The sequence below is a fragment of the Mytilus californianus genome, unplaced genomic scaffold (genome assembly GCF_021869535.1).
Source record: "Mytilus californianus isolate M0D057914Y unplaced genomic scaffold, xbMytCali1.0.p SCAF_31, whole genome shotgun sequence".
In the NCBI taxonomy this organism is placed as follows: Eukaryota; Metazoa; Mollusca; class Bivalvia; order Mytilida; family Mytilidae; genus Mytilus; species Mytilus californianus.
The window spans coordinates 2653796-2676263 of record NW_026262681.1 but is presented as its reverse complement, the minus strand read 5'-3'; the positions used below and the strand labels follow the sequence as shown (position 1 = coordinate 2676263).

Here is a 22468-nt window from a genome sequence, read left to right as displayed (position 1 = left end):
TGTCCCAAGTCAGGAGTCTGTTTCAGTGGTTGTCGTTTGTTGATGTGTACATATTTGTTTTTCGTTTATTTTTTTTACATAAATTAGGCCGTTAGCTTTCTCGTTTGAATTGTTTTACATTTGTCATCTCGAGGCCTTCTATAGCTGACTATGCGGTGTGGGCTTTGCTCATTGTTGAAGGCCGTACGGTGAGCTATAGTTGTTAATTTTTGTGTCATTTGGTCTCTTGTGGAGAGTTGTCTCATTATCTTCTTTTTTTATATGTAATAAAAAATATTCTACTAAAAGACACTTTATCCGACCAGTTTTTATACCCATTGACAATAACATCTGAATTAAATTTCATATATAGTTAACAATGAAATGAATAATTCATCAGCTTAATTCACTCTTTGTACGTACGTCTCAATCCAAATTGTCTATGTCTTTTCAGAAAGTAAGTCTGTTTGTTTACATTTTTGATCATATTCACTCGAAAAAAAGTGGTCACACTCGAAAAAAAAAAGATCAAATCACTCGAAATCCACGATCCTAGCCTGACACTATACCTACCGTGAGACCCACACATGTAATCCTTAATGGAGCCTTCGGGAGTCACGATTGACCGTCGATAAAATTTTATTAGGTCATGAAACATGAAAAACCAGGTGGTTACTAAGTATATGCTTCAAGAGCCCCATATATTAAGCAAATTTAGAGTCTGAATATCAATTGGAATAAACACATAGACCTGCATATTATATATACAAGAAAATAAAAAAGATTAAGTATTTAATACTTGACTTATTTTTTGTTAAGTGACACTGAGTGAACAACACAGTAATGTAGTGTAATTAAAAGCGTGGTGATATCAATAACATCGGTGCGTGAGAACATGACCCAGTGTTGAGTACCCCTTAGTCCCTCCCTTTCGGCATCAATTATCCCCGATTTTCCAATAAATCACATATTTGTAAACATTTATATTCAGAGTAAAACTATGGTATATTGGTATTCATATAGTACAAATAACTGATATATATTGGAAAATCGGGGATTTATGATACTGAAGGGAAGGGTCTATGGGGATCGACGCAGGTTCCTGTCCTCACGCACCTTTGATTAGTAATTACAGTGTTACCAGACTTTAATCGTCAAAACTTGTCATCATTTGATACATCTCATGTTAACTCAAGTATCCTTTCACGAATCCTTATTAGATTTTAACTTTCTGAAATACAAAATGCATTTAACTTTTATATATCTAGTGGATGCCAGGCCTTAAAACTTTTCCAACTGCACAGGTTAGTCTGTACTCAGAGTAGTTTTTGAGGTGTAAATACAGCCATTTTTTTCCATTTGTTATGATGAACCTTAATACAAAGGAATGTTTCATAAAGAATAACTACGGTAATGTAACCTTTCGATTTTTTTTAAATTTCAGTGTTTTTGGAACATAAAACATCAAAAACTTTGACATTTTCATATGTTTGGTGTTAAGGTTCATGTGGACCCTTTGGCTAAAATGGCTGCATTTTCACCTCAAAATTTACTCTGAGGACAGACAAACCTGCGCATCTGGAAAAGTTTTAAGGCATAGCATGCCCTAGATAAATAAACTTCTAATGCATTGTATGTTTTAGAAAATTTAAAACTTAACTGGATTTAGCAGTGCACTTTTTTTCGTCCCTGCAGAAGATGATAAAATTAACAAACAGTTGAGTTTCACTTGATATGGTCCACTCAGGTACACAGTTTAAATCACCAATTATTGTCAGGTATCTATTGTCCATCTATTGTCCATGTCAATCAAAACAGTTCACTTCAATTATTACCTGTGGGGAAGTTCTCAAACCACTTTCCCAACTTTGGTTATTTTGGCACCTTCTGGTGGAATGAAAAAAAGTGCACTGCAAAATCCGGTTAAGTTTTTAATTTTCTAAAACATAAAATATATTTGAATTTTATTTATCTAGGGCATGCTATGCCTTAAAACTTTTCCAGATGCACAGGTTTGTCTGTACTCAGAGTAAATTTTGAGGTGAAAATGCAGCCATTTTAAACGAAGGGTCCACATGAACCTTAAGGTTGATGACCTCTTATGTAGGCCTTTGGTTACGAGATTTTCAAAGTGCAACAATATCAAAACAGTAAAAATACAGGATAAAAGTGACGTAACAATTTGTACATGTACCAAAAAGGAAACGTTGTTCAAAGCAATACTGTTAAACATTTCATTGCATTTAATAGAAAATGGGGATATGGTGGCAAATACAGCCAAGATTTTTTTCAAATAAATCCACCAGTGGCAGATTCAAAGGAGGGGGGGTCGGGGTTGGAAGCCCCCTTTTTTTGACGATCAATGCTTTTGAATGGGGACATATGGTTAGAACCCCCATCCACCTGTTTATCCTGGGTTGGAATCCCCTTTTAGAAATGGCTGGATCCGCCTCTGCCCACAGACCTTATTACAGAGATTTTCGTTATAAAATTATAAACATAGATTACATACTTGTTTGTCCATGATGTGCTAGCGTTTATTGTCTACAAAAATTTACAATCCAAAATACCTCGTCCTGAGTAACTTAAGTCGAGCGCACCCTAGTAGGTGTACTTGAATAAGTCCAGTTTTATACATCTTTATGTATATATGCATGCAATAATCCTATATCTATTAAGCACCGATATGTCAAATATAGGAGTACAAGGGTTTTTTTTAACAAATTTCCATATGTTTAGCATTGAAACTACAAAACGGTATAATATCCTTAATGGGACATTAGCTACAAGTTAAATAAAAATTTAAAAATACGATTTTTTTTGTTCCAAGAACCCTAAGAATTCAATTTTTGTTAAAATCAAACTAAGTTTAATTTTGGACCCTTTGGACCTTAATGTAGACCAATTTGAAAACGGAACCAAAAATGAAGAATCTAAATACACAGTTAGATTCGGCATATCAAAGAACCCCAATAATTCAATTTTTGATGAAATCAAACAAAGTTTAATTTTGGACCCTTTGGACCTCAATGTGGACCAATTTAAAAACGGGTCCCAAAATCCAAAAACTTAATACACGGTTAGAATCAGCATATTTAAGAACCCAAAGAATTCAAGAATAAAACCCCATTGAAATTGGTCAAGAAATAAGCAACTTATACGAAGTATCTTCTTTTGCACAATACTGTGCAATTGAATATTTCTTGCAATTGCGCAATACTGTACAATTGACAATTTCTTGCTATTGCGCAATATTGTGCTAATGGATATTTCTTGCTATTGCACAATACTGTGCAATTGAAGATTTCTTGCTATTGCGCAATACTGTGCAATTGAAGATTTCTTGCTATTGTGCAATACTGTGCAATTGAAAATTTCTTGCTATTGCACAATACTTATTATATAATAATTTACACATCCTGTTTGGTGTGTATCTCCTACTATATCATTATTATTTGCTTTTAAATATAAAACAGAAATAACCAACTTAAAATGGAAAATTTTAAAAGAAAAAAAAAAGGAAAAAAAGAAAAAAAAGGAAAAAAAAAAAAAAAATCCCCCCCCAAATTTTTTGAACCCCCTTATGATTCATCCTCAAACTCAATCCCAGCCTTCCCTTTGTGGTATGGTACCTTGCAGTACAATTTCAGAGAGATCCATACACTTGAACACAAGTTATTGTCTGGAAACTAGAAAAATGCTTATTTTTGGCCCCTTTTTCCTAAACATTTTGGGCAATTACCCCCAAACTCAATTCCAGCTTTCCCTTTGTGATATGGAACCTTGTAGTACAATTTCAGAAAGATCCATACACTTACACACAAGTTATTATCATGAAACTAGAAAAATGCTTGTTTTTTGCCCCTTTTTTGGCCCCTAATTCCTAATATTTTGAGGCAATTACCCCCAAAATCAATCCCAGCATTCCCTGTGTGATATGGAACCTTGTGGTACAATGTCAGAGAGATCCATACACTAACACACAAGTTATGTCTGGAAGTTACAAAAATGCTTATATTTGGCCCCTTTTTGGCCCCTAATTCCTTAACTGTTGGTACCATAACCCCCAAAATCAATCCCAACCTTCCTTTTGTGGTATTGAACCTTATGGTAAAATTTCATAGAGATCCATTCACTTAAACTAAAGTTAGAGTGCGAAAACCAATGTGTCTTCGGACGACGCCGGACGACGCCAGACGACGACGACAACGACGACGACGACGACGACGCCAACGTCATACCAATATACGACCGCAAAAATTTTTTGCGGTCGTATAAAAAGTAGGTTACTTTCGTATGTCTGATAAATAAAATTCTTTTGAAATTTTTATATAATTCTGGTTTTCATTAAAGTCATATGAAACGAGCTTTCGATTTTGATGATTTTCGGATAAGTTGTCCGGAGTTGTGACACTTAAATCGTCAATAATACAAACCGTGACTGTTTGTGATAACTCAAATTTTCTTTCGACGAATCACATGAAATTCTATGGCAAGCTGCCTGTGGGATTTTGATAATTCAAGTTCAGATCAGCCATTTCAGAGTTGCGGGACTTTAATCGTTCATAACTTTGCAACAGTTTTATTCTATCAATTACATGTATTTAATCTATTGATAATGGTCAATCTCAATTAATTTAGGCGTTGCTGTTAGTTAAGCAAAGTTTTTCGCAACAGAAGTGATTTGAGCTATAGAAATCTTCCATTTTTCTTTGTATATTTAATGATAATTTAACAACTACACGTAAAACATTACTTCAAGTTGTTAGATTTAATTCTTATTTAATAATTTGTGCAAAACGGTCATCAAACAGCAACTACACACTTCAAGGTACCTGTTTCAGTGGTTGTCGTTTGTTGATGTGGTTCTTAAGTGTTTCTCGTTTCCCGTTTTTATATAGATTAGACCGTTGGTTTTCCTGTTTGAATTGTTTTAAACTAGTCATTTTGGGGCCCTTTGTAGCTTGCTGTTCGGTGTGAGCCAAGGCTCCGTGTTGAAGGCCGTACTTTGACCTATAATTGTTTACTTTTTACACATTGTGGCTTGGATGGAGACTTGTCTCATTGGCACTCATACCACATCTTCTTATTTCTATATAATACAATTTAGCAATAGTATGCTAGTTTGATAGGAACTTGGGGAAAGTCCTGCCATTTTCCCACTCCCCTTTTTCAAAATCCGTTATGTTTTTGTTTTCTTTTAATTTCAATATTTCTTTTGTTTTTCTGTGTTATATTTAAATACTAGATATACCAGGAATAGCATTTGTTAACACTTTTCTATCAATTACTAGTTTACTATCAACAGCGGTCACTGATAAAATACAAATGTTGTTTCTAGTATATTTATGTAAGTATTTATACCACAAAAAAAACACGAAAATAGCTGAAATTAAAGGAAAACAAAAAAATAAGGAATTTCGGAATAAGGGGAGGGCAAACAAAATTGTTCTGTAATGTTTATCAAGTTCTAACTTGAAAACCGGTATGCCCCAATGTAATGATTTTTTTTCAATTGTTTTGCAGCTGCAGTATGCAAAGGTTGTTGGGTTCTTGGAGAATTTAAAGAAGGAAACACTGAATTTGACTACAAAAATGGAGATTGTTTTGAAATGACAGGATGTTATTGCTCGTGCGACGGTAAATTTTTCTGTAGAAAAGAACGCAATATTTGTGATAGAACTGTGGAAAGCGGCAGAGACTTTTATAGCAGCAGTCGAAGGACTTCGTATCAGAGTTCAAGTTCTTCAAGGTCGGGATACGAATCAGGTCAAGGTAGCGGTGCCGTCATAGAAAATGTAAGGAACAGTGCATGTAACAGAAAATGTATTGTAGACGGAGCTGAAATTGACGGAGGTACGTATTTCAGCCACAAAAACGGATGTTTATCTTATTCCTCTTGCTACTGTGGTTGTGATGGCAACTGGCAGTGTCCTGCTTCAAATGCAAGAAACACTTGTACCGGAGTCGGAGGTGGACAGCTAGTAGAAAGTGATGATCAGGGATGTAGAAGTTGCGTTATTGATGGAGTCAGATATACAGGAAACTCAGATTTTACTTATCGGAACAACTGTATTGAGTGGACTGACTGTAGATGCCGATGTGATGGCTCTTGGCGATGTGCGTCTAACAGTGGCAAATGGAAATGCGATAATGTATGCAATGAATGCGAAGTTGATGGTAGAAAAATACCGGGTAAATCTCAGTTTCGTCATCAAACTGAATGTATCATATATGATCCGTGTGTTTGCAATTGTGATGGGTCATGGGATTGCCCAGCAAAGAATGGAAAATGGATATGTACCGATCAATGCTTAAACTGTGAAATAAACGGTCGGGAATACAAAGGAAGGTCAGAATTTAGGTTGCGGGAGGACTGTTGGGAATGGAATCCATGCACATGCAATTGTGATGGATCATGGAATTGTCCACGTGATAATGCAAAATGGGTGTGCACAGATAAATGTCTTGATTGCGACGTAAAAGGACAGAAATATCCCGGAAATACACAATTTCAATATGTTGATGGATGCTACGAATATAATTGCAATTGTCGTTGTGATGGAGGATGGTCTTGTCCAGCTAATCGGACTAGAGATATGTGTAGACTTAACATGCAAACTGGGTGTTATTTCTGTACTGTCAACGGTAAAAAGTTCGAAGGAAGTACATCCTTTACATATGAAGAGAACTGTATAAAATATGAACATTGCACATGTAATTGCGACGGATCTTGGGAATGTCCAGGAGATAAAGCCATCAATACCTGTCGTCGAAATGAAACTACCGGTTGTGACTATTGCGACGTCTACGGTCAACAACAGCAAGGAAACAGTCGATTTGAAATACAACAAGATTGTTGGAGATTTGACTGTGAATGTGACTGTAATGGAAACTGGAGATGTTCTGAAACTGGAGCACGGTACATTTGCGGAAGTCAGCTATTAGAAACTAGTGGATGCAAAGCTTGTCTAGCTGGAGGAACGCGATATGCCAGCCAGAGTTCGTTTAAACTAACATGGGGATGTGTCACCTTTGAATGTTCGTGTAATTGTGATGGTTCGTGGATTTGCCCGTCTCGTCTGGCTATAAACGCATGTTCAAATAGTCACTTCCAGAAGTTTTTGATTAGCAGTGTAACGAACTTACCGAATTCCTGGTGCAGTGAATGCACAATTGGTGGCAGTGTCTACCCCGGATTCTCTCAATTTGAGTACCAAGAAAAATGTACCAGACAATATGCTCGATGTTACTGTAATGGTGGATACCGATTTGATTCTTCTATTATAACTGGCTGTAGTGGGAACGTAGAACTATCAGTCTCTCGAGGTAATTGCATCGATTGTAAGTTCAACAATGCTGTATTTGCAGCAAATTCAGAATTCGAAATATCATCCCAGTGTAAGCGATATAGATGTAAATGTGAATGTAATGGTCGTCCACAATGCCAGTCCGTTGTAGAGAATGTATGTGGCTCTGTTATAACTGTTGTTCAGTCTGATTTTGTTACTGGAGGTGGATCAGTCACCAGAACGGAAGGCGGAACGGTTGTTGTTGAAGGTGGAAGACAAACCGAAACTATTGTCTCTGGTGGTGGAGGCGGAGGAAGCCGAACAGTTGTTGTCAGTGGTAGTAGGGATTCGGGGCGAACAGGATCTGCTTCAGTGGTTCTAGGAGGTAGAGAAACAACCGAGAGAAGGACTGTTGTCGTTGGAGGAGGTGGTAATGCTGGTTTAACGGGATCAAGAACTGTTGTTGGAGGTGGCAGTTCATCGGGAACAACTTCAAGAACTGTTCTCGTTGGAGGTGGCGGTGGTGGAACACGAGAGGTAACGAAAGAAACACGCGTGGTTGTAACAGGAGGTGGTGGATCTGGTACAAGGACTGTTTTATCAGGTGGCGGAAGTACTAGTGTCATTGGTCCCGATGGGTCTATATGTTACCACTGTGTTGGTTTAGATGGAAAGAAATATCCAGGCAATTCAGATTTTACGTTTAGAAGAGGTTGTGCTGTTTGGAAATGTCAATGTAATTGTTACGGTAGAGCAATCTGTCGACCTCATGATCTAAGTGCATGTCTCGTAGAGCCGCAATGCCGTGACTGTGTCGTAGAAGGTAGAACATACCGAAGCAATAGAATGTTTAATTATGAGAAAGATTGTATCTCTCATCAGTGCCGATGTATGTGCGACGGTAGTCCAAGGTGTGTCCAAACTGTTGCGTTTAATTGTGAACGGGATAAACCAAGATGTACTGAGTGTGTTATAGGAGGTCAACAATACCAACCGAACACTCTGTTTGATTTGGTTACTCGATGCAGAAAACAACGCTGCCAATGTGACTGTGACGGAACATATCGATGTTCAGAAGCGCAAAATACTTGTTCTACTGAAGATCGTAGTCAGCTAGACACGTGTGCACCGTGTGAAGTAGATGGACAATCACATCAAGCAGGTACAACATTCACAATTGATCGCGGTTGTTACCGAATGACTTGTTCTTGTTCCTGTAGAGACAGATTAAAATGCGATCAAAGTAAAACCGTTGATATTTGTGAAAATGATCGAGGCGAACGTTGCAAAGCTTGCGTACTTGACGGTGAACGGTATGCCCCAAATTCTAAATTCGAACGGGAAAGTGGATGTTTAAGACAAAGATGTCATTGCCATTGCAACGGCAAATTTGATTGTTTAAGTACTGGAGTAAACATATGTAAAACAGACAATACTAGAACGACGTCAACGCAAACAGACAATACTAGAACGACGTCAACTCAAACAGGCACTGGTTCCACTTCCGTTTCTTCAACAAAAACAGAGAAAAAAGACTGCAAGCCATGTATTGCCGATAGAATAGAAAGACAGATCGGAGTATCTTTCTGTCTAGACCGTGGTTGTAAACGATATAAATGTCAATGTTATTGTACCGGGCGTTATGCTTGTCAGACAGATAAACCAGAAAATATTTGTGACTCTGCAGGTAAAGTGACTGCCACAGCATGCCAGACAGCAGCGGTTAGTCAAGAGATCACTAGTGGAGGTACTCGAACAACAACCACAGACACTCGGCAGACGGCCGGAGGTGGGTCAAGAACAACAACTACTACTACTCGCGTCACTGAAACCAGTACCACCGAAACAAAAGATTTATCGCAAACTACAGTGTTTGATTATGAAGAAAGACGTGGAGGAGTGGCTGTTTCAGACGCAGATAGGAGAGGACGCTGTATGCAATGTAATATCGCTGAACAATTTTACGAGGGGAACTCTGAATTTCATTTGGAACTTGGCTGTAAACGGTTCAGATGTTTGTGTAATTGCGATGCATCGTGGGAATGTCCAAGGCAGAGGCCAGAAAATATCTGCAAAAAAGAAACTTGTCGTAATTGCAGACTCCGTGACAAGGAATATCCGCCAAACTCAAGGTGAGTAATGTTTACTTGATATTCGAATCACCACGTGTGCGGATAACAGAGAAGGAAGTTCTATTTGATAATGTGTTTATTCGTCTAAATCATCATAACTGTGATGTCAACCATGTCGAATTCGATAATACCCTGTATAAAAATAAGAAGATGTGGTATAATTACCAATGAGATAACTCTCCAACAAAGACCCAATGACACTAAAGGTCACCGAACAGCTTTCAACAATAAGCAAAGTCCATACCGCAATCTATAAAAGGCCCCGGAATGACAAATGTAAAACAAACGAGAAAACTGACGGCCTGATTTATGTACAAAAAAATATATGAAAAACAAGAATGATAAACAAACGAAGACCACTGAATTACAGGATCCTGACTTAGGACAGGCACATACATAATATGGCGGGGTTTAACTTGTTTGCGGGCACCAAACCCTCCCCTTTTTCTGGTACTGTGGTGTAACAGCATAAAATAAGTACAAACTATAAAAATGAAAATGGCTTACCTAAGATCATCATATCGATACAAAGATAAATAAAAGAACAGAGTTCCAATGTCCCCCGCGTTGCACACATTTTATCTATCCAAGGTACAAGGGCAATAACTTAAAAAAACATTTCTTTTTTTGTTCTTTAAAACTTTTTATAAATAACTTAGAGAAATTAAGGCTTCAGAGCAAATGCAATGCAATTTCTGTTAAAATTAATATATCGAAAGGGACATAAATTTTTAAAAATAATTGATTAGCACTGATTTTCGAATTTGTCCGAGACATTGATGATATAAACCTATAATATAAATTTCATAAAAATCTGACAAGAATTGTACACATGAGAGCGCTAACAATGCAATTTTCCATATAATCAATATTTCCAAGGGGCATAACTTTTTATAAAATAATTGATTGGCACTGATTTTCAAATTTGTCAGAGACAATGATGATATAAACCTATTATATAAATTTCATAAAAATCAGGCAAGAATTGTACTCATTAGAGCGCTCATACGGCAATTTTCCATATAATCAATATTTCCAAGGGGCATTACTCTTTTAAAAATAATTGATTCGCACTGATTTTCGATCTCGTCAAAGACATAGCTGGTATAAACCTATGATATAAGTTTCGTAATTTTCTGGCAAGAGTTGTACACATCAGAGTACTGATTTTCGAACTCTTTAAATATATTGCTGATATAAACCTATGGTACAAGTTTCATAAAAATCTGGCAAGAATTGTACACATGAGAGCGCTAACGATGCAATTTTCCATATAATTAATGTTTCCAATGGGCTTAACTTTTAAAAATAATTGATCGGCACTGATTTTCGAACTCGTCCAAAACATTGCTAATATAAACCTACAATATAAGTTTCATACAAATCTGACAAGAATTGTACAAATGAGAGTGCTTTAACGATGCAATTTTCCATATAATCAATGCTTCAAAGGGGCATAACTCTTTTAAAAATAATTAATCGGCACTGATTTTCGAACTCGTCCAAAACATTGCTGATATTACATGTAAACTATGATATAAGTTTCATAAAAATATGGCAAGAATTGAACACGTGAGAGCGCTAACAAGACCGGACGGACGGACGGACGCCCGGTATTTCTATGTCCCCCAGCAACACGTTGCGCGGGGGACATTAAAACAACAAAAATACTAAAGACACAAAGTGCAGATCTGAGATTACTAGCGGTTACTGAAAGCTAATTCAAAGCCAATAACAAGTAATACAAAATCATGTATCTAACTCAAGATTAAAATATCAATTAGTACACGTTCAGCATCCAATAGATTTATTGTAAAAACTTCATTAACAGTCAGAGAAAAATATGATATTGGGCAATGCCAAAATATATGTATCGACAGAATGTGGGACTGCGAAAATTCATAGTGTATAGCAATAATATTGTGTCCCCTTATCTCTCATCAGGGTTACGCAAGGTCGGATGGATTCAAGGGGAATGGCGATGGATCTCGTTTTGCATATTATTAGTGCTTTAGTTCAGCTTTTTATTATTTGCGACTGTCACCCCTATTTTTTTGTGGGCCCCATCCGCCTAATATTTTTTTAATTTTAAAAATTTGTTTACTATAACAACCATGACAATCAAAATAAATTCAAACATTGTCATGATTGTTGGTTTCTTTTTTTAAGTCAATTAACATGGTTAAGATTAATTTGTTATAGTATTTTTTTACAATTTTTAAAATGACTTAAATGATGGACATTAAACTAAATTCAGTATTTCTCCATTAAACATATTAACTCCATAAAATATAAATACATTCATTTTTGTTAAAATCAAGAATGTGTCCATAGTACACGGATGCCCCACTCGCACTATCATTTTCTATGTTCAGTGGACCGTGAAATTTTGGTCAAAACTCTAATTTGGCATAAAAATTAGAAAGATCATATCATAGGGAACATGTGTACTAAGTTTCAAGTTGATTGGACTTCAACTTCATCAAAAACTACCTTGATCAAAAACTTAAACCCGAAGCTAATATTTCCCTTGTAAAATGCGCAATTTCTGACCGATTTCATCCATTTTTTCACCATTTTATTTGTCTGTCCAGTGCGCTAAAAATAGACATACTCTCACAACAGAAGGGACATAACTCGAGAAGACAATTAAGAAAATCTATTCTGCTGTACCGGTCAATACAGATCAACAGATAAGAGATGTAGCTAGAGTTACTTGATTGAGGACAACACACATGAAACATCAAAGACAGTCAATTTGGTCATGGTTCTTTTTATCTAACAATAGAGAACAGTAGGGAACTTTTGACGAGCTTTATCTATGGGTTTATACATCTATGGTTAAATGATTTTGTTAGATTTAGTGCAATTTGGTCATGACTTAGTTAAGTTAATCTGAATGACAAATAATAGCAATTAATGAAATTGTATGTTGTTATTTGTACAAATTAATGAATATATAGTTGGGTTGCTGGCTCATTGACGTATATCACACACATTCTTTTATGTATAAGTTAAGTTAATCTGAATGACAAATAGTAGCAAATATAGAAGCAAACTTCGCCATGTCAGCAGCATTGTATATTGCAATTATGTATACATGTACGTATTTGTTTTTCATTGAATAGGAAATATTATGACTCATAAAATCCTTCGCAAACCATCAACATTAAAAGTCAGCTACTCCTTTTCACACATAAAGATGTTCTTCTACTGCCTATTACATCATTTTATGTTTATAAAGTACAGTTGCTGTTATATACGCGACTTTTCCACATAATTAAAGTTAAAAGCAAAATCAGTGTAATACTTTAGTTAAGTTCATGGTTTAGTTAATGTTCGTCATGATTCATAACTGTAAATTCTAATCGTTAACTAAAAAATGATGAACATGAGACGAGTAAATGTCATATACAACCTATTCAAATACGTTTATGACGACGCATCAAACACGTGACTTTTCCTTTTGATAGTCTTTCGATCGTTAATTGGGTAGAGTAGCATGATTAGTAAGCCTAATTAGTTATTTAACTCCACGTCGGTGGAACATAAACATATACAAAACTTTTTTTCCAGAGTTTGTTGTGCCTGAGAATAACTTCAACTGTCCACACATAACAATGCCACACATAACTATCATTTTGATAGTCTTTCGATCGTTAATTGTTTAGTGTAGCATGATTATTAAGCCTAATTAGTTATTTAACTCCACGTTAATGACGTTAAATTATTACTGTGACTTGACTGTTAGTGTTGCTCTCCACCTATTGCAATTTAAGGTCTTATAGGATTGCAAGTATGTTTTATTTTATCACCTTGCACTTTCACGACTTGACTGTGGTTTTCTACAGCAGTTTCTTCTAATTTCTGACCAGTTGAACAATTTGGTTTAATAAAAGAAATTGCAATTTGGTCAGAATTTTGAATAAGTTGCAATAGGTGGAGAGCAACACTAACAGTCAGGTCACAATAATATAAACGTGAGACGAGTATGTACTGGATTAAATCATGACAAATTGTATTTCCCCATGACAATTGTTGACACTTTGCTGAATCATATCAATCGCATCACTTATCCATACAAGACAATTATCGATATCATATTTACTCGAGTTAATTCTCTACAATGACATAATTGACAAAGGCATGACCTACTGCACCTAATCATGAAAATTCACTGCAATTAAAATCTCTTGGCATGACAACGGTGTTACATGTTACGCACCGACATTTAACTTTGTGCGGGGGAAGAGGAGTATTATTTTTTTATTAAGATCCTCACTTTAGGAACAAATGATTTTTGAAAGATTTCCCGATTTTATCAAATGAATTACTCCAGTCATTTGCTCCTAAAGTGAGTATCTTAATAAAGGAACCATAGGCGGATCCAAGGGGGGGGGGGGGGGCTGGGGGGCCCGGGCCCCCCCTTTCGTGGGAAAAATTTGGTTAATTATATAGGGAACCACTGAAGCATGACTGGAGCGGGCCCCCCTTATGAAAAGTTCTGGATCCGCCACTGGGAATAACCTTTTAACTTCGAGGAGGGGTATTGTTATTTTCTAAATAAATATTATGATTTCTTAAAAATAATTCGTGCTTTGCGCAACAAAAGAATATAAATTATTTGATGCTTGCGTGGTAACATTTTCAGAATGGAAAAAGTAATAACACTTCCCCCGCACTATGTTAATTGTCGGTGCGTAAGTTTCAGTGGTATTGTGACTCATTAAAACTTCTGCATTTAATAGAAGCCATTACAGCAACATATCGGTAGTTCTTTGTTAAATAATTCAAGAGTTTACAGCAACTTTAAATTATTTCTTTTTTTAGCCAAACATCTCCTGAAGGTATGCTTTGGTAAGTCCGAGATTGCTCTGACGTCTGACAATCTTTTTAAGATTCCTGGGTTCTCTGGGCAGCAGATCCCGAAAAACATGAAAAAGGCAATCATACATCAGAGCAATTTCGGATTATGCTTGTTTATTTTGCGACATTTTTTCGAAATAATTATCAACCTTTAAATCTATTTCAGCTTTACAGTAGACATTGATAGATGTCGTAAGTACCAGTGTACATGTCCATGTAACGGTGTCTACAGCTGTCCACCAGAGAACATCGTTAACACATGTGAACAACAATGTAAGGAATGCGTTGTCAAGGGAAACCGATACCAAGCGAATGCACCTTTCACATACGAAGAGGGTTGTAATAGATTCAGTTGCGATTGTAAGTGCGATGGATCTTGGAACTGTCCGGCTTCAAGAACTGTTAACACTTGTCGCAGTACCTGCAAGGAGTGTGATGTTAAAGGTCAGAAATATCAAGGAAATTCAAGGTTCACGTATGATGAAGGTAGCTTCCGCTATAATTGTGACTGTAAATGTGATGGCTCGTGGAACTGTCCTGCATCTCGCACCGAAAGAATCGCCGCCACTACACCCCAACCCCAAACAGGACAGTGTACAGAATGCGAGGTAAAAGGCCGTAAATACCGTGGTAATTCAAGGTTTAGTTATGATGAAGGCAGTTTCCGGTATAATTGTGATTGTAACTGTGATGGCTCGTGGAACTGTCCTGCTTCTCGTACAGAAAGACTCGACAGTTCTCCCCAAACAGGACAGTGTACAGAATGCGAGGTCAAAGGCCGTAAATACCGTGGAAATTCGAGGTTCAGTTATGATGAAGATAGTTTCCGGTATAATTGTGACTGTAACTGTGATGGCTCGTGGAACTGTCCTGCGTCTCGTACAGAAAGACTCGACAGTACTCCTCAACCCCAAACAGGACAGTGTACAGAGTGCGAGGTCAAAGGCCGTAAATACCGCAGTAATTCGAGGTTCAGTTATGATGAAGGTAGTTTCCGGTATAATTGTGACTGTAACTGTGATGGCTCTTGGAACTGTCCTGCGTCTCGTACAGAAAGAATCGGCAGTACTCCCCAAACAGGACAGTGTACAGAATGCGAGGTCAAAGGCCGTAAATACCGCGGTAATTCGAGGTTCAGTTATGATGAAGGTAATTTCCGATATAATTGTGACTGTAACTGTGATGGCTCATGGAACTGTCCTGCTTCTCGTACAGAAAGAATAAACGTTAATCCACAACCGGCACAGTGCAAAGAATGCGAGGTCAACGGCCGTAAATACCGTGGTAATTCTAGATTCAGTTATGATGAAGGTAGTGTCCGGTATAATTGTGACTGTAACTGTGATGGCTCATTTAACTGTCCTGCATCTCGTACAGAAAGAATAAACGTTAATCCACAACCGGCACAATGCACAGAATGCGAGGTCAAAGGTCGTAGATATAGGGGGAATTCTAGATTTTCGTATGATGAAGGCAGTTTCCGGTATAATTGTGACTGTAACTGTGATGGTTCGTGGAACTGTCCTGCATCTCGTACAGAAAGAATCGACAGTAATCCCCAAACAGGACAGTGTACAGAATGCGAGGTTAAAGGTCGTAAATACCGTGGTAACTCACGATTCTCGTACGATGAAGATTGTTTCAGATATAATTGTGACTGTAACTGTGACGGTTCCTGGAATTGTCCTGCGTCAAGAACTGAGCGTATCTGCGATTCTAGGCAAACTTCAGGCTTGCGAACTAGTTCTACTCGCGTAACGAGCGGGGCAGGTTCTGAACGTGTTGCTGGGACAGGATCAAGACGCACTGTTGAATCAGGTTCATCACGACTAACTGGTTCCGGTTCAAGTCTAATTACAGGCGCTGGTAGTCGAACTAGCTCGGAAACTGACCGTTCCAGAAGTGAATCACGAAGAACTGGTTCAGGCTCAATAGTTGATTCAAAATCTATTACAGAAACACGTACAAGTACTGGAACTGAGAAGGTGTCGAGTACTTCAACACTAGGCGAGTCGCAAACAATTACCGAACTCAGGTCACGCAGTGGATATACATCAGGATCAGCTGTTGACAGTCGTGGTTGCCGGGCTTGTATTGTAAATAAGGTTGAATACAGTAGTAACTCAGCATTTCAATTTGAAGACAACTGTTTCCGGTTCAGCTGTCGGTGTAAGTGCGATGGTTCTTGGAGCTGTCCTGCAGAGCGTACTATCAATATCTGTCCACAGACGTGCAGAGAATGTAGAGTAAATGGAAAGGCGTATCCAGCAAATACCATATTCGAGTACGAAGATAGTTGTTTTAGGTTTAATTGTGACTGTGCCTGTGATGGTTCGTATAACTGTCCAGCGGAGAGAACTAAGGATATATGCAGTGGTAGACCTGATAAATGTAGAAATTGTGCGGTAGAAGGAAGAGACTATCCCCCAAATAGGAAATTCCAATACGACAAAGGCTGCAATCGTTTCGACTGTGACTGTAATTGTGACGGATCATGGAGGTGTCCAGCTGAAAGAACAATAAATATTTGCGGAGGTCTTGGTTCGCAAACGTGTCGAGAATGTTTTATCAATGGGAAACGATATCCACCAAATAAAACATTTTCCTACATTGATGGCTGTAACCTAAATAAATGTTCCTGCAACTGCAATGGAGTTCATAGTTGTCCATCTGTTACAGACATTTGTAAATCCAATGGTCAAATTTGTCGCGACTGTCTTGTCAAGGGCAACAGGTACTTACCAAACAAACCATTCACATACACGGAACGATGTGAAAAATTCAATTGTGACTGTCAGTGTGACGGGTCATGGAACTGCCCAGCCGAACGAACAGAGAACTTGTGTACTTCCGGCCAGTGTCAGAAATGTCGAGCCAGAGGAAATGAATATGCTGGAAATAGTGTGTTTGTCATTGAAGAAAACTGTAGACAATTCCAGTGCCGATGTCATTGTGATGGACACTGGGATTGCTCGAAGGAATCTGTTCGTGTATGTAACAATCTTGGTTAATACTACGTTTGGTTATAGCATGTACTATTTTTTTTTAAATGATGATAGACTATATCAAACTGTTTTGAAAGGAATGTTACCTAAGTAAACAAATTGTGTAAATATACTCATTCATCACTTGCTTTCATCGAGACTGACAATTTAAAAAAAATAACATAAACTATTTTAAGAGTTTTGCATTCCGTTCAGTTATCGAGTATACCGATATGTCATATTTTTCACGTAAAACACATCAGCATACGATATAAGTTATTTTTGATATTTATCTGTCAAATAGATTCTCTGTGGGTGATAAACGTGATGCAATGTTTTTAGCATAAGGGTTCTAAGGCAATTATTTTGTTTATATTCACAGAAAAAATAAATATAAGTTAAACATGTATATTGAAATATTTCTTAACTTTAAATGTATACCCTTTTAATAAAAATTCAACGAACAATATTAACAACAATTAGTAAAACCAGTGACCAAACTGTGATATTTTATAAAATCCGCAATTAAAAAGAACAAGAAATTGGTTTACTATGTAAACAGTAACCATTGGTAACATTCTCATATCATGTATGTATGGTGTATCGCACTAGAGATCTTTTATATTTTTATGGTGTAGAAATTTTTTTCTTAAGACAATAACGAATTGAAAGGGAAACATTGATGTATATCAAAAATAATAAATTCAGTTTATTTTGTATCTATTTTCATGTTATATTTTGTTTATATGATAAAATAATAATCAAGGCATATCAATCTCTTTACAAGAGAGACAAAAGATACCCAAAGGGATAATAAAACTCAATAGTTCGAAAACGAACCGACAATGTCATGGCAAAAAACGAAAACGAACCGACAATGTCATGGCAAAAAACGAAAACGAACCGACAATGCCATGGCAAAAAACGAAAACGAACCGACAATGTCATGGCAAAAAATGAAAACGACCAAAAGACAACCAATAGCACATAAAACACAAGATAGAAAACTATAGACTGAACAACACAAACCCTACCAATAACCATAACCCGGAAGGGTAAGCAGATCCTGCTCCACATGTAGTACCGTCGTGTTGCTCATACACGTACAAACCCGGTGATAGTCTAATTCGGTAGGTCACATTCGAGGAAAAGAGGACAGAAATGTTACAATTCGACTGTGACATATCCGTCGTCTCCTGTGAAACATACCGGGGATATTCCATCACGGTCAACCTTCTTGTTATGGCGTCCGTAAAATTTTCGAAGGGATGATTTCAAATTCACCGGTTAGAACTCTTGGTTTAAAAGTTTCCTTGTAAGCAGAAACCCTCCATCAAGAAAATCATGATAGGAAATGCAAAAAAAAAGGCATCAATAGTAAAAAAAATAAAACATTATTATTAATATATTAAAATTAGCATCAAGCATTAACACTTGATTGAGGTGTTTTCAATGGAACTACATTTTGTTCATACAAGGTATACGTCTATGAGACCGAAATCTAACAACACAAAACAAACAAAAAATATTGAGATTTGGTGCGAGTTTCAATGAACAGCTATACAAAAGACCAAATGACAAGGATGTGAACAAATAGTAAGCTATAAAAGCCCCCCTCCCCGACATAACGGAATGTAGAAAAAAAACTCAGAAGCGAGAATCGAACTGCCTCCTAGTTTTATAATGCAACAAAATAAAAATAATGACAGACTGTAACTAACGACAACCACTGAATTACAGACTCGTTGTTTAGAACGGACACATAATGCAGTGGGGTTAAACATCTTTTGAGCGCCCAATCTACCTGGCAAAGTCCAGTGAAAATTGGTTTGGTCCAGTAAAGTCATATGCATAAGTGATGCCTGGGGACTGACCCTGTATATCATTCAAATCATCTTGGCATGGCAAACCAGAATATATATGGTTTAGGGGTGGGGATCTCGACCATTTACAAGATATTATAACATTGGGGGTGGTGGGAACCCCTGGGGGACTGACTCTATACATCATTCAAATCTTCGAGACATGAACAGGAATATATATGGTTTAGGGGTGGGGATCTCGACCATTTACAAGATATTAGAACATTGGGGGTGGGGTGAACCCCTGGGGACTGACCCTATACGCCATTCAAATATTCGAGACATGACGAACAGAAATTTATATGGTTTAGGGGTGGGGATCTCAACCATTTACAAGATATTAGAATTTTCTCAAATGGCAGGGGGTCGGGATGACCCCTGGAGACTAATCCTGTATATCATTCAAACCATCTTCGCATGACAAACCAGAATATATATGGTTTAGGGGTCTGGATCTTGACCATTTACAAGATATTAAAACTTTCTCAAACCATATGGCAGGGGGTGGGGATAACCCCTGAGGACTAAACGTTTGTTTCATTTAATGTGCTTTATCATGTAGAACATTTTCAATTAAAAAGATTGTGTCTATCACAAATGGGTTTCAATTTATAATCATTTGAAAATTTAAAATAATAAAATTCCATAGGGTTCTATAGTAAAACCCTCCTTTCTTTTTGCCCCTCAAAGTACCCCTTTATAACCCCCATTGCACAAACAAAACCCTGATTGCACCACTAGACATGTTAGTCTAACATATTGTGGAACCCTAAGTTAATCCTACTAGCAGTTTTGGAGAACGGGTGCGGACAAGTTCAAATTTAAAAGAGGCGGAAGAAGAAGAAGAAGAACTGAACAAAAAAAATAAGTCGTTTAGGAGACTTAATAGTAGGATTGATTGATTGATAGGTGTTAAACGCCACTTTCAGCACTTTTGCGGTGTTTCGATGCAGTCAGTTTATATTGTTGGAGGAAGACGGAGTGTCAGGAGAGAACCAATGACCTTCGGTAGGAAAACTGACAATCCTAGTCAATTAAGATTGGAGTCGAGCGCACTTGCCACGTGTGTGATTCGAACTCACAATCTCAGTGTTGACAGGCTAGTGACACAGTAGTTCGACTACTTAGACCACTCGCGATCGGCCATCGAGGCCCTAGCTATAGGACGTAATAAGTAGTCTGAGAAAAACATGACTTTGTATAATGCCAAAATATATATATAAGTATCAACAGGATGATGGACCATGACTGTTAATAACAGGATAGCAGTGTATCTGTTAAAAAATAAAATCAATGTCAGTACCGATAATCGATCTTACTTCAATGTTATAATGATAACCTTTAAGAATCAGTTTATTCAAAAGACCAATAAGTATAGTTAGTCATATCTTTATGTATTGGCTCTATAAGCAACTTCATCGTAAAGCTAGGATAATTAATATATTCGGGACCGGTTTGTAATATGATAGATTTCTACAGGTACAGCAAAACTTCAAAACCAAATCTATGTGTCTATGAAATAATTCGAGTATGCATGGTTAAAAGTAAATTGTGGTTAAAATCCCTTTTATTAATAAAAAGATTATGTTATACATAAATTTCGTTCATTAAAATCTAAAACGTCACTACAGACACGTGCATAGCGTTCACACCGTGAGAAGGGGCTAAAAGAATGTCACCGTCCAAAAAAGGGAAAATAAACAATAAAGAACGAAAATCGTCATTTTGTCGTCAATTAAGCTTTCCATTTGAAATTGAAATATCAAACCAAGAAAAGGACAAAGTCGGTTCCCTTGGGTAAATTTCCGCAGTATAGTTAAGAGAATTCTTGATTATTTCAAGAATATCATCAAGTCAACAGTATGTGAAATTAATGGTTTCTATACAATGAAATTAAGACAGATCTTTACCGACTTAGGCTATAAACTGAATTCTAACAATACAGGATCAACTTTTCTATAAAAGGGGAGCAGTTGGTGCCCACAGGAATGCATACTACCCGTCAATAAACTGTTGCAAAAACGTACACAGATGCTGACATGGAGAAAACAACTTTGGTCATTGCATCACAATTCCAGTAAGTATCGCTGGCATATTTATTTGTTTTATTACAGAGGAAGGCTTTACTAGAGTTGCATCAACTTAATGAGATTTAGCCCCGGTTTGATAAGAGAGTAAATTAAGAGGCGACCAGTTATAACTGTCAACCGAATTGAAAGGACAATTTAAGCATGCAATTTACCAAAAAGAAACAGTTTTTCACATCCCAAAATAATTAATTCCGTTATTTGCATGTACTTTATTTTAAAATTGAATAATAATTTTCTTAATGGTAGTGAAAGGAACTTAGTAGTAAAAGGTTAGAAAGGTTAATTCTAAATCACTTACAGAGGCCGACATAAACCGATATCTGATGAGTGTGTTTGTGTGTAGTTCAGGTATCCAATACATAGTAGAGACTTTCAAGTGTTCGAGGATGACTTTAGCTGAGATGTGGCAAGATATGATTGTCCATAATTTGACTCTCCGTGGAGCACATGCCTTTGCGTGTAAAGGAGTTATAATTTCATTCTTAAGAACCACATACCACCACCGCAATTGTTGGTCGCTTTCCAAATTCTGATGTCTTATCCCAGAAATGGACGTATTGATAAATTTTTATAATTTCTAAATAAATTTCTAAATGTGATATGCGAATATCTACCATATTCATAATTTGTTGAAACAAGAATCAATTGATGTTAAATATGACATTTCTCCTGTTAACTCATATTTTTATAGTAGGATGAAAGAGCATTTTTAATACCATTTCCTGGCGACACTCTTTCAATTCATTTTCGATGGGACGATAGTTTGGTATTTTTCAGAAAGTTTATAACCTCTTAGTATTGAACGATGTTAAGATCGTGTTTCGTATACATTATCATTAAACGATAACCGAATCGGAAGAATTTGTTCAATAAGCGGTATGGTCAAACCAAGGACTTTTAAGTTCACATTGGCTTCTCCGCCAAGCATAAAAACATTTAAGAGTTACAAAAAAGACTGATCAGTTAAGAATCAGAATAATGAGGGTAACATGTCTTTCTGCGGACTATACGTCATGAGCTTTTAATACATTTAAAATCCGACTCAGTGTGGTTGGAGCCTAATGTATGTTTGACTTCACAAACTCTTGATTTCGAGCGTATACCTAACGATTATTCCAGAGTTATGTGTTGAGGGCACTGAAATTGATCTTCTGTTTGTTATGAAAGCTAGGTACTTCAGGATTCTTGTGAACATTTGCTTCCTCATTTGAACATTTCCTCAACTAAACAGTCATTATTATTTTTAAAAAGGGAAAATGTAAA

General features: G+C 36.9%; 1 protein-coding gene across 7 annotated transcripts in view; it reads left to right on the top strand.

The window, feature by feature from the left end:
* LOC127736509 (uncharacterized) overlaps window positions 1–17972 on the top strand; it is a 34191-nt gene extending 16219 nt beyond the window's left edge. The window contains exons 3-6 of one of the 7 annotated variants that reach the window (XM_052247075.1): window positions 5506–9403; window positions 14436–15207; window positions 15370–15418; window positions 15743–17972. In XM_052247075.1, the coding sequence (XP_052103035.1) occupies window positions 5506–9403; window positions 14436–15207; window positions 15370–15418; window positions 15743–17280 (6257 nt within the window). In that variant the 3' untranslated portion in view covers window positions 17281–17972. Of the gene's footprint in view, window positions 1–5505; window positions 9404–14435 lie in introns of all 7 variants that reach the window. The other 6 variants (XM_052247073.1, XM_052247071.1, XM_052247074.1 and 3 more) reach the window with 6 other exon arrangements.
* Window positions 17973–22468: the final 4496 nt, after the last annotated feature.